General features: G+C 36.4%; 1 protein-coding gene across 7 annotated transcripts in view; it reads right to left on the bottom strand.

Moving 5' to 3' along the window:
• EXOC6B (exocyst complex component 6B) overlaps positions 1-13,533 on the bottom strand; it is a 542,713-nt gene that overhangs the window by 329,213 nt on the left and 199,967 nt on the right. For all 7 annotated transcript variants that reach the window (XM_024552690.4, XM_053923770.2, XM_045189356.3 and 4 more), the window contains one exon: positions 11,778-11,954. In XM_024552690.4, the coding sequence (XP_024408458.3) occupies positions 11,778-11,954 (177 nt within the window). The remainder of the gene's footprint in view (positions 1-11,777; positions 11,955-13,533) is intronic.

The raw sequence follows: 13,533 nt of genomic DNA, 5'->3' as shown, positions 1-13,533 counted from the left end.
TATAACACTCAGAGGTAGATAGAAGGGAGGTAACTACTACGTTCTACAATCACATAATCACATCACCATTAGAGATCATGTATCACCAGGTATCAGGGTAGACGGCTAATCTGTCTGTTTCAACATGACTTTTACATTTATATGACAAATATTAACAACTTCCATCAAAGCAATACTTCTTCATTATTGTCTGCAGAACACCTGTTGCTAAAGACACTGTATCGATACACCAGCTACCAAATGATGCCACTATACAGATGACGAAAAGAGTCTGAAGGTAAAGTAAGAAAGTAAATTTATAAATAGGATTAATGAAAGGCATGTGGGAAAACAGTCTTATAAGCCTCTGCAGGCAATATATTTTGAGGAAAATATAAAAATTCCAAGTAGAAATGGGAATATTAGATGGTCGGAAAGAAAAGGAACATGAACATTTTTAATTATAAAAATTCTTGCAAAACATCAGGATCTGACTTTTATGATGTTTTTCTTCTTCTCTAATATATCTTAGTTCAGGTCAAAGTCTCTGAAAATACAAAGGTTAATGGGTAAGTTCCTCTCATTTAGAATAAAGAAAATGATTTAATTTATTAAAGAAGAAAAAGATTTTAATTTTAAAATATATAATGGCATTCAGATGTTAACAGATATATTCATTTAATATTTCTGTAATATTCCCTGCCCCCTAAAAAAAGATGGGAGTTGGTAACTACCTCTACTACCTTCAAATACTCACTAATGAATGGAGGTAGGAAAAAGAAAGTAATTGCAGGTAACAACCTGATAAACATACCTGCTTTATTACTGGGTAAGTATACCATTAGGAAAGAAGAATAGAGTACAAGAGAAGATTGCTTGCCTCCCTCCACTTGAGAGTAGAAGCAAAGGTACTGAGGAATTTAACTACACTGCTGATAAAGATGGTGCACGAAAACAGAAATACATTATTGCGCTCTGGCCCTGTTGTTAGCACAGCTGTCCCAGGAGATAGACACAAACACAGGCCATTTATTTTTCTCTTATGAAATCTTCAAAGTAGGTGGATCATCCGGAAAGAGTATGGCAGAAGTTTGCAAGGAATTTAAATGTTTCTCACTAATTACTTGAGTCATTCTCCTTCTTGAAAATATGTTTGACTACCACTCTACACAAAACAGCTTCTAGGTATTAGTAAATGAATGCAGGGGCTTGGTGCCATTTCTGAGCATTAGTTGGATCTCAGATCATTAAAATGTACCATGCAGCTTTCTGAAAGGAGAAAACAACCAATGATTAGCTAAGAGACCCTGCCTTTACATTCAGAGGATCAATTTTGACGCTCATATTATGTATGGAAGCCAGGAAATACCTGGCAAACTTTTCCACCACTTCACTTTGCTGTCCTACTTTGCTTCCAAAACTTCAGAGAAAAGAAGGGTAGAATTCATTCGGAATTACCCTTCATAGAGCTAGACTGAACACCAACACATCAGCAAATCAGAAGGCCCAGGGTTCTGAGTGACTAGAATTAGCAAAACTATAAAGAATTTTCTGAGCTTTTGAACATATAAGAATACCCTGACCAGAGAGAGCCCTAGCCTGAAAGTTCCAGATTTTGCTGTGAAGGGCCTCACAAATCATTAGGATTCTTCTTGAGAAATCCCCAAAGAGATTATTACCAAGTGTTTGCACTAAGCAGAAGAAAATAAGGAAAAATCACCATTTCTCTTTACTGAGACACTGCAAAAACCTTTGTGGCCAAAATCAAAAGAGAGTCCCTCAAGAATTCTGTGCTTAAAGCTAAACACTAGGGAAATAAAAGTCTGACTTCTCTGTATTTAACAATGGTCCTACTATATACTAAGCGATTGTAAACTGTTAGGCAAAAAAGGCAATGAGAACTAAATATGGTATTAAGTATAGAAGTTCTGAGAGGAGGAAAAATTAATCAAAATAATAGAAAATAATGTTATAATATTATATATAAAGAACTCATTAAAGTTGAAGGGAAAAAATAACATCATTAGAAAAACGGGGCCAAAATACATGAGCAGAAAATTTACTGAAGAAAAGAGATAATACAAATAGCCCTCAAACTTATTAAGATACTACATTTCACTCATAGTAATAGAAATGCAAATTAAAACTATACAATGATACCATTTTTCACCTATGCAACTGGCCCAAATTCGAAGCTTAACAAAACATTGAAGAAGTTGTCAGGAAATAGGCGTCTCATCATTGCTGTAGGGGGAAGATATAGGAAATGGTATAAACTATTTTATACCATTTGATTCTAAAAATAGAATCAAAACTACAATGAGATGCCACCTCACACCTGTAAGAATGGCTATTATCAACAAGACAGGTAATATCAAGTATTGGACAAGTTGTGGAGGAAAAAGAACCCTCATTCACTGCTTATGGGAATGTACACTGGTACAGACACTGTGGAAAACAGTATGGAGATTTCTCAAAAAATTAAGAATAGAGTTACTGTATGACCCAGAAAGCCCTTTTCTTAGGTATCTGTCTGAAAAATTTGAAAACATTTATTCACAAAGATATATGCACCCCTATGTTCACTGCAGCGTTATCCACAGTGGCCAAGACATGAAAACAATCAATGCGCCCCTCAGCAGATGACTGGATAAAGAACTGTGGTACATATACACAATGGAATACTAGTCAGCCATAAGAAAAGAAGAAATATTGCCATTCACCACAACACAGATGGATCTTGAGAATATCATGCTGAGCAAAATAAGTCAGACAGAAAAAAGTGAAGAATCAAATTATTTCATTCATACGTGGGACATAAAAATGAAAGCAACAAATGAACAAAAACTCAGACACAGACAACAGTACAGTGGTTACCAGAGGGAAGGGGTGTGGGGGAGTAGAAGAGGGCAAAGGAGACCAAATACATGGTGGCAAAAGGAGACTTGACTTTGGGTGGTGAACACACAATGCAATATACAGATGATGTATTTTAGAACTGTACACTTGAAACCTGTATAATTTTATTAACTAATGTCACCTCGATAAATGTAATTTTAAAAATTGATGGAGACATGTCAATGGATAATGGTTGAGATTTACACTGGCCACATTGGGAACAATCGGAGAATCAAAATGACAGACCAACAATCAAAATGACAGCCAAGAGTGGAATATAACCCATTGTATATAAAATAAGAATCCACATGCCAAGACTAATACTAAAAAAAGGAAAGGGAGAAAAGTTCTTTTTTATAGCAGAATGCAAATAACCATTCTCAAAGAAATGATAGAAATAAAAAAAATCACTACTTCATAATCACCACACTGACACATGGTTCAGCAAAGAATCTTCAGTGAATTCTAAAACCAATGGGTAAAGAACTGGTAAGGAACACAGTAGTCACTTAGTCTAAAAGAATCACTCCACAGATCCCTTATTAACTACAAAAAGGGAAAGGTACCTTTCCCATAGATACCACTTCAACCAATTGTGTACCTCTTGATATGATGCAATTAAAAGAACATAATATTACTTTCGTAATATCCTGCCAACACTACTTAAACTTAACCTGATCATGAGGATGTATCAAATGTACCTATATAGGCATTAAAGGAGAATAAACAGACATAAAAATTAAACACAATGTGTGATATTTGCCTGGATATGGCTTCAGGAAAAATGAAAGAAAAAAGTCTGCTATAAGAGACATTATTGAGAAAACTGAAGAAATTAGTATATGGGTTGTATATTAAGCGGCAGTTACCGTATCAATGGTAAATTTCATGTGTGGTAACTGTATTGTGGTTATAAAAGACTATGTCATTCTTAGGGAACTGTGGATTGCTGTACTGAGAGTTCAAATATTATGAATGAAATATGACAATTTCAAATGGCTTAGCTTTGTGTGAGGTAAGTAGATATATGTATATTTTGATTCTTTCAATATCATATATTTGAGACAGTACGTTAAATTTTATCAAGTGAAGCACCGTTAAGTAAAGGGTATATGAGGATCATTTTACTACTACTTTTAAAAAATACATATTTTACTGATATTACAGTTGTCCCATTTTTTCTCCCCTTTATTCCCCTCTGCCCTGCACCCCTCCTCCCACCAGCATCCCCCCCACCCTTAGTTCACATCCATGGGTCGTACATATAAGTTCTTTGGCACCTCCATTTCCTATATAATTCTTAACCTCCCCCTATTTTGTGCCTACCTATTATGCTTCTTATTCCCTGTACCTTTTCCCCCATTCTCCCCCTCCCCCTCCCTGCTGATAACCCTCCATGTGATACCTATTTCTGTGATTCTGTTCCTGTTCTAGTTGTTTGCTTAGTTTGTTTTTGTTTTCTTAGATTCCATTGTTGATAGTTCTGAGTTTTTTGTCATTTTACTGTTCATATTTTTTATCTTCTTCTTCTTAGATAACTCCCTTTAACATTTCATATAATAAGGGCTTGGTGATGATGAACTCCTTTAACTTGACTTTATCTGGGGAGCACTTTACCTTCCCTTCCATTCTAAATGAAAGCTTTGCTGGATAATCTTGGATGTAGGTCCTTGTCTTTCATGACTTTGAATACTTCTTGCCAGGCCCTTCTTGTCTTCAGGGTTCCTTTCAGCTGATAGTGTTACGGGCGCTCCTTCGTAAGTAATCCTCTGGTTTTCTCTTACTGCTTTTAAGATTCTCTCCTTATCTTTAATCTTGGATAATTTATTATGAAGTGCTTTGGTGTGTGCTTCTTGGGTCCAACTTCTTTGGGACTCTCTGAGCTTCCTGGACTTCCTGAAAGTGTTTTTCCTTTGCCAGATTGGGGAAATTCTCCATTATTTTTTCAAATAAGTTGCCAATTCCTTGCTCTTCCTCTTCTCTTTCTGGCACCCTATGATTCAGATGTTAGAATATTTGAAGTTGGGTGGAGGTTCCTAAGCCTCTCATCATTTTTTTTTTTTTGAATTCTTGTTTCTTCATTCTGTTCTGGTTGAATGTTTATTTCTTCCTTCTGCTCCAAATCTTTGATTTGAGTCCTGGTTTCCTTTTCTTCACTGTTGGTTCCCTGTATATTTTGCTTTATTTCACTTTATGTGGCCTTCACTTTTTCCTCTATTTTTCAACCATACTCCACCACTTCTGTGAGCATCCTGATTACCAGTGTTTTGAACTCTGCATCTGGTAGGTTGGTTCTCTCTTCATTGCATAGTTCTATTTTTAGAGCTTTGATCTGTTCCTTCATTTGGGCCACGTTCTTTGTCTAGACGCACCTGTTATGTAGTAAGGGGCAGAGCCTTAGTTATTTGGTAGGGCAAGGCAACCTATGTCACTGCCTTGTTGCACAGCCTAAATGTTTCTTCTTTAACCCTGTGGTTGTCAGACTTCCATACAGTTCGATTTTTGGGCAGTTATGTTTATTTTTTGGTTTTGAATTTGTTGTTGTCCTTCTTTTGGTTGTGTGAGGAGGCACAGTGTATCTACCTACACCTCCATCTTCGCCAGAACACTCTAGTTTTTTGAAGACCTAAAACTTCAAAAGAAAAATAATTTTTTAAAAAGAAGGTAACACAGAAGAGGTAAGAATAAACTACTCTTGTGAAAAGTAGAATTAGATATTTTAGACATGGAGAAGAAAGGAATACATTCCTTACTTGGTGTTATTAGCAACTTAGCACAGAGTCAAGGTGGTGGCTGAATAAGCAATGAGTGTATAAAGGAGAAATTCTGTAAGATCTGAAAAGGCAGGTAGATGTCTGTAACTGAGACGAGTAATTTTAAAGGGACAAGACTTTTTTAATATCGTTGTAATGAAAAATTAATAAGATTTTAAATCAATATGAGTCATAATATATTTTTGCCAATGACTAGGCCTAAAAATCAAAGAATGGGAATAAGAAACCCAAAACAGAATGTCTCGAGCATGCCATAATGTTTTCATTCAACTTTCTAAATTGTCTTTATTGCCACTTGATACATGTGGGTATCTATTAACACTTTTCATCTGATTGTATATATTAGCTTTAATGCATCGGCTTTCATTAAGAATAGAATTGAAAAATTCAAAGCCTACAAGGGGCCAGTGGGCACTGGGAATAAGTGAGGTAGGCCAGCATTTTAAATGGCATTCTCTGCAATAGACACACTATTATTCATGTTTCATAGCTTTTTTCAAACATGTGGTCCTGTCAGTCTATCTTTCATTCATCTTGTAATCAAGACTGAGTATAAATAATAATATACTTCCCTCAACAGCAGCATAAATGTGATAACAATGGCAATTGCCAATGTGCAGACACAACAAGAGTTGTGCCTTGGTGGGAAAACCGGATCCCTGTGACAACATTGCTATCAGGGCAAGTCTATGACCCACCACGCTTAGAAAGCGTCCAAGTCAGAAATACAGATTTTTATGTGAATTCAATTGAGTTTTAAAAGTTGGCAATTAAGTTTTAAAATGTTAAGCACTATGCAAGCCAACAACCACTTTGCAAGCTGTTTCTAGTCCATGGGCTATGCCAATCAGCAACCTCGGGTTTAAATTCTCAAGTTCTAATGACATCCTTTACTTCATTGGCTTCCTGAGAAGTGATGCTCATTTTCTGTTACCTTCCTGTCAGTAGAAAGTTTTATAAAAATCAATTTGAAATTTGGGTCAAATATACTGATAACTAGAATTTTTCCTAAGCAAGTTGACATAAACTGGCATTTTTATAGGTGAGAAAAGAGATGCTTAGAGAAATGACATAATTTGCTCCAACATCACAAAGCTGAGAGAACTTGTACCTTTTAAATACAAACCTTGAGTTCTTTCCAATCACCCTGTGTTATAGATTGAATTGTGCCAGCCAAAATTCTTACGCTGAAGCCCTAACACCCAATGTGACTGTATTTGGAGATAGGGCCTTTAAGGAGGTAATTAGTGTTAAACGAAATCATAAGATTGGGGCTCTAATACTGTAGGACTTACAAGAAGTAAGTCCTTGCAGTGTCCTTATAAGAAGAAGAAGACACACCAGAGAGAAGCACAGGGAACCAGCCAAGTGAGGACACAGCAAGAAGGTAGCCATTTGCAAGGCAAGGAGAGAGGCCCGAGCAGAAGCCAACCCTGCTGCCACTCAGATCTTGGGGCTTATAGAAAACAAATTGCTGTTTCTTAAGCCACACAGTCTGTGGTATTTTGTTATGGCAGCACTAGCAAATACATACTGTTACTTCAAAGCTAGTACATACAACAATTATTAAGATTTCCCAAAAGGATTTATATATAAGCCATGTGTAGTTAAATTAGCAGTTCCATCTATTAATTCCACCAAAATCTTGAGAGCTAATCCTGAGGTGGATCATTTGATCACATTCATTTTTCTGAACCAAAGCTATGAAGAGCTGTATGAATAACATGGAGACCATCGCTCTCTACTGGTGTATACACAACGAGACAGACAAACCAGAGGATGAGACGTGCCGTGAGTGTGTTGCCGTGACATGTTCCAAGGATGCAGAAGTTCTGAAGTGACCTGAAAACACAGAAGACGTCGCAGGTCCTGCTTTTTGGAACTATTTCTTACTCAATACTGCTCTATTTCAGCACATTTTTTGTTTACACTAGATGGTGTTTATCAGTCCATACAAATATACATTATCAAAAACTGTATCAACTTTTTTACTTTTTACTGCCCCCAAAAAGCACACAACCTTTATGCCTGACCGGTAACCATTACGTAATAGTAACACTGTGTGTCCCAAGCACCGTGACAAGGGTGTTTTAGACACTATTTCAGCCAATTCTCACAACAGCCCTACCCTCAGGAGGTGTCACTATCCTCCTTCCTACACGTAACACATCACCTTACAGAGTTCTTTGTATTTTATCTTCAAATATCTAAAAAATGATAGTGTTGATGATTCCAGATCCATAAATACACTCTCAATCTAAAATTTTCACTACTTCTAAAAGTATTTAAGTCCTATCTAGACATTTACCAAAGAGCAATTATATTTGCCTATAGCACAGGATGATATAGAGATTCAAACCAAATTCCTGAAATCATACATATTTCCATTAATGATCAATTGAATTAAGTCATGAATGAGAAATTGTCAAATATCATCATTTTATAGTTCAACTTTAATGTATACGATGTAAAAAAAAAAGTTTTACCTTAATTAAGGTGACCCTCTTAGCTTAGACAAAAATGAAGTACAGATAGAGTTCTCTGGGGGAATACTTATCCTGCGACACTTGTCAGCAATCAAGAGACTGTCCCTTTCAACTGGTTCACCGTGTGAGATAGTTTTTCATCAAACATGACAACTTACTACTATAACTTCATCCTTAGTTCTCAGTTTCTCCCACATCTGACACAATTGGATTTCAGATTAACAACATATGAACTATATGCTTACCGTGTGCAAAGTTGTGTTCTAGGCATTTAGGATTTCCTACCATCTCATTCTGTGGTCTCCTATTAAGTATCATCAAGCTAAAGATATAGAAAATAGTCTAAAAATATATGACTCAAACAATATATTAAGTGTACTTCCAATAAAAGCACCAAAAAAATGATAAAAAGCTCTTACTTCAGAGAATAAAAATCCCTAACCTTAAGTAGGTTAAATCAGAATCAAAATTTCATGAACAATAATGCTGGCAACCTATTACCATCAACAGATCTTAGAAAGCAAAATATAACTTTCTTTTCAAGTGCTACATTCATTGTTGGAGAAATTTTAAGACATATTAATGAAAAATCAATAGGAGACCCAAGCCATGGGTTTGTTTTCTTTATGCACTGAAAATACTTCCTTGGGGTCCTCTCTCTCTTCCCCTGTCATTCAAAGTGCACTCTGAGACCAGAAGCACCATTCCTACCTGGGTGCTTGTTAAAAACGCAGAATCTGAGACTCACCCCCAACCTACAGAATCAGAATCATTAGCTTCCTGAATCCCCTGAAATTTCACACGCAACTCTTTGTGAGTGAATATATGCATATTTTACTGAGGAACATTCCATACATATTTATTTTCAAACCCTCAAAGTAATGCTTTACCCCAAATAGATTAAGAACCATTGTCCTACAGGATTCTATGACACAGTTTAAAAGTCAAAATATTTCAAAGACTATTTACGCTGCTCTCAATGAGGTCTGTTGAAGAATGACAAGAATGAAGGTCAGAACGTCACAGTGGGTCACGAAAGACCTTATCTGAAGAATTTATTCACACCATGCAAGAACTATGCCAAGAAACCAGTTTGAAGACATCTAAATAAATAATTCTCTACATGAGGTTTGAGATTAAGAATGTGCACTTGAAGAAGATTCAAACTGAGAAGTAAATAAATATAAAATAGACATTTTTTTAAGGTAGGATGCCATTAGATGACAGTGAAGTGCTGAATTCTTGTTGTGAGAGCTCAATCAGCAAATCTCTAATGTGAATTCTGTTTGATTTGGGATGGGGAGCATTTTAGAAAGTTAACTTCCAAGGACATTCCTCTAATACTTTCTTTATGAGGAGCCCCCAACACACTTTACTAGTCCCACTTTCTTCATCTTCTCTGGACCTCAGAAGATAAAGCAAAGAAGAAATATGACACAAAAATGAAAAGGGATGTGCTCAGGGTAGTCAGTGAGTTAATGATAAAGAATGGCTCCTACGCAGAAGGTTCTCAGTGACATGTGAGAACCATGTACATATTTCATTCTTTTATCTTATCATCTAACCATCTCTTCAGGCTGTGTGTTACCCAGGAGCATGGACTATGTCTAACTTCTGTTTCCCTAAACCACAGTGCCTGGTAGAATTTCATTCCCTTGACAGGTACCCAAAATGTAAATAAGAGGCATTAATTGGTCTGGCTTGAGACTGATTCTTTATTGTGTTACTACTGTAACGTGTCATTAGTGATGAGTCTACTGCCTGACGGTCTGCTCTCCAGGGTGAATCTACACCCTGCCATACCAGTCATTCCAGGCAACAAGAGAGAACACTGGAAAATATCAGAGGGGTCAAGTCTTCTTTGCCCCTTTCTATTGTCATGGGTATCAGGCAAATACCTGATTCTTTCCTTAGCTCTGTTCCTTAAGGGCTATTAAAAGTTCTTGTGCCTTGGCCAGTGTGGCTCAGTTGGTAGGAGCATCATCCCATAACCAAAAGGTTGCAGGTTCAATTCTAGGTCAGGGCACATGTAATAGGCAATCAATTGATGTTTCTCTCTTACATCGATCTTTCTCTCTTCCTTCCTCTCTCTCTAAAAAGGCAATAACAAACTCCTCAGGTGAGGATAAAAAGAAAAGTTTTTGTTATCCAAGTACAATAGGGATTAACATAAAACTTTCTCACATTGCTAACTACTAAGGTACCTCAGTTACACAACAGGTATAAATAATAAATGCAATTATTCACTTGTAGAACTGTCTCCTCTCAAAAATGATAACTATATAAAAAATGTAGAACTTTATACATATAGTAGTCTCTCAGACACTCAATGAAATGTAAATGCTAATGTTCTAGACACATAATTAACTTGGTTATTTGCTTTTCTGCCCAAACAATTTAAACAGTGGCAATTTGATTTTTGACATGAAAGAGGAATAATAATAAAGACAGGGATACTGACGGTAGTGAGACTTAAGAAGTGAGGAAGGAAGGGTAATGAAAATAGGGCAAGAACTTGTACCTGCATAAACCACCTTTTACAGTACAGGCACCTGTGCAAACCTATGGGGGCAGAGAACAGTGTCTTCACGTGACTGGGGAAGACACTAACATTCCAACAGATCAAACAATCACCTAAGATTATGAAGTTAGACAGTGACAGGTTCTGGGGGAGAGGAGCGGAAGGAGGGTAGCAAGGGCAAACGGCAAAGGACAAGGAAGTGGATGAGACAGTGAACCCAGTTTTATCTGGAGAAACAATAGAAAGGAGACAGCACTTAAAGGCAAAGAGGCTGACTGAGTACAGGAGTAAATGGTTCCTCACACATGTCCCTAAACATTTTTAAAGTAAATGTTATGCTAATTTTTAAGAAGTAACGGTAGAGGCAGGGTTTGTCTGACTAATGGTTGGTCACTCTGCAATCACTACACTCACAGAGAAACTAATCCCGTTACACAAATAAGTATTTACAGAAACATTTCAACAGGAAATCTCATGTCACAGTAGTTTTATTTTTAAAACCACATTATACTTCCAACAACAAAGAGGGATATAAAAATATGTACTAGTTAAGCCACTTAATCTTTTTCTTTATGAATATGACACAGATCTAATCTAAGAGGTTACAGACATGTCACAAAATTCCCAGATTCTCTGTCACTCATACATTTATTTCCTCCAGAAATGTATTCTCAACGTTCTGGAACCACTTTATGTTTTCAATCTGAACCAAGGCTAAGAAATTCCTTTGTTCGTTGCCCACTGTTTACAGTAACATCTTTTATTTGCCTCAGGTAACTTTTTCTAGCTCAGTGGAGGTCACCTAGACTCTTTCTCCAGGGCAGGTAAACTCCACTCTTCCCTTAATGTAGTACCTACCCAGTCAGTCTTTTTTTTAAAAAAAAAAAAAGAAGAAGAAAAAAAAATCCCTGAAACTTATTTTTAGAAAAAGAAATAGAATCTAAAATATCTTAGTGCATCTTCAGATTCCTTAAATGGGGACTATTTGTATTTAAAATGATACCTAATTCCAGAATATCATAAAAGCTGTATTAAATGGATAAACTCCTCACCACATCTCAAGCATGCTGTATTTAAACCTAACAAAAATCTCACGTCCTCTGTTCACATTTTACTTACCTCTTCATCATCATCGTCGTCTTCGACATCCAGAATCCCTGAATCCTGTTCAGACTTGGGGCTGGTGCTTTCTAGCTCTGTATCAAACATTGTATATGCATCTTTCTTAGATTTTCTCTTGCTCCCTATTCTGGGGTGTTGCAAGACGATGTTATCCAGGTTTCTTTGCTGTTGGGCCTAGGATAAAGACATACACACAGAGATTAAAAAAATAGAAAAAGGAGAGAAAATAATTAAGCATTCAAAACACTTCTGCTTTTCAAGCCCTGGCCAGGTAGCTCAGTTGGTCCTAGTACATGAAAGTTGGGGGTTCAGTCTCTGGTCAGGGCACATACAAGAAGCAACCAATGAATGCATAAATGCATAAATAAGTGGAACAACAAATCAATGTCTCTCTTTCACTTTCTCTCTCTTCCTCTTTAACATCAATAATTTTTTTTAAAAACTTCTGATTTTCAACAAATTGGTATCTTAAAGAAAATACAATAAAATGAATTAATACACAGTTTTATTCCCAGAAATAAACCCAAACATATTAATATATACATTTTTAACCCTGAAGTTACCCCTCTTGATTCATTTTTCCAGTTTTCCATAGAAAAAAAGATAATCAGTCAATATTATCATAAGACTTTTCAAATACAATCCCCAAATCATCACAAAAATGAAATCTACCCATTTTCCTCTAAGTAGCCAAGACATTGGTGCAAATGACCAACTATTTACATCTCGCAAGATAAACGCCAGGCTGGAACCATGTGGTGGGGGAAGGCAGGTGGGAGCCTTTCAGCTTTGAGGACTCTTTTACAGTTGTGTGGATCTGAGTACGAGACCAACACAATTGTCCCGGTCAAGAAAATAAAATATCTTAAGAGAGTGGTTTGAACTGATTAATCCAACAAGATTTCATGACCTTAATCTGTGGGAAACAAAGTTTTAAAGGCTCTCTTCCTCTGAACTTTTTAGAGAAAAGGGAGTGTAATCCCCTCAGCTTAAAAAAATAGATTTAAATGATGGTGTGATTTCAATAGATACAAAGTGTCATTTTCCAGGGTCAACAACAGAAATACTAAACCAGAAAGAATTAAAGCTGGAAGTGACATTAGTCACTACTCAGGAAACTGAGGCGAGAAGACGAAGGATTTGGGTGGGGCCTAGTTAGTAGAAAATCAGAATCACAAAGTGTGACCTCTTTTTTTTGTTTTGAAGTTTAAAGATTTTATTTTTTTAATTTTTATTGTTATTCAATATAGTTGTCTGCATTTTCTCCCCATCCCTCCACCCCACCCCAGCCAATCCCACCTCCCTCCCCCACGTCTACCCTCCCCCTTGATTTTGTCCATATGTCCTTTATATTGTGACCTTCCAAATTCCACAACCATGATCTCTCCATGATACCAACAGTCCCTCAAAGCCTGGCAACCTGTTTCCCAAAAAGGGGTGACAGGTTTTGTGTGATCAAATAAATGGGAAATACTGCATATCCCGTAGCCTTCTTGTAGATACATAGAGCTTATTAACAAAGTCAAAATGGGGATAAGTCCATTCTAAGAAAATTCTTTAATTTGATTTAACTCAGCAAGTTCCAAAAGTATTTCACAATGGAACTTTCCCTTAAAAAAATACTTAGTATCATCCTAAAATACAAAGCTTGAGAAATGTGACTTCTCAGAATATATATTTCTTAATAAGTATATGATACTTCTCCTCAGTGACAGGAGAAAATCAGTTTCCAAATATTCTGAATGAGATTAAG

The sequence above is a fragment of the Desmodus rotundus genome, chromosome 5 (genome assembly GCF_022682495.2).
Source record: "Desmodus rotundus isolate HL8 chromosome 5, HLdesRot8A.1, whole genome shotgun sequence".
In the NCBI taxonomy this organism is placed as follows: Eukaryota; Metazoa; Chordata; class Mammalia; order Chiroptera; family Phyllostomidae; genus Desmodus; species Desmodus rotundus.
This window is presented reverse-complemented; position numbering and strand designations above follow the sequence as displayed.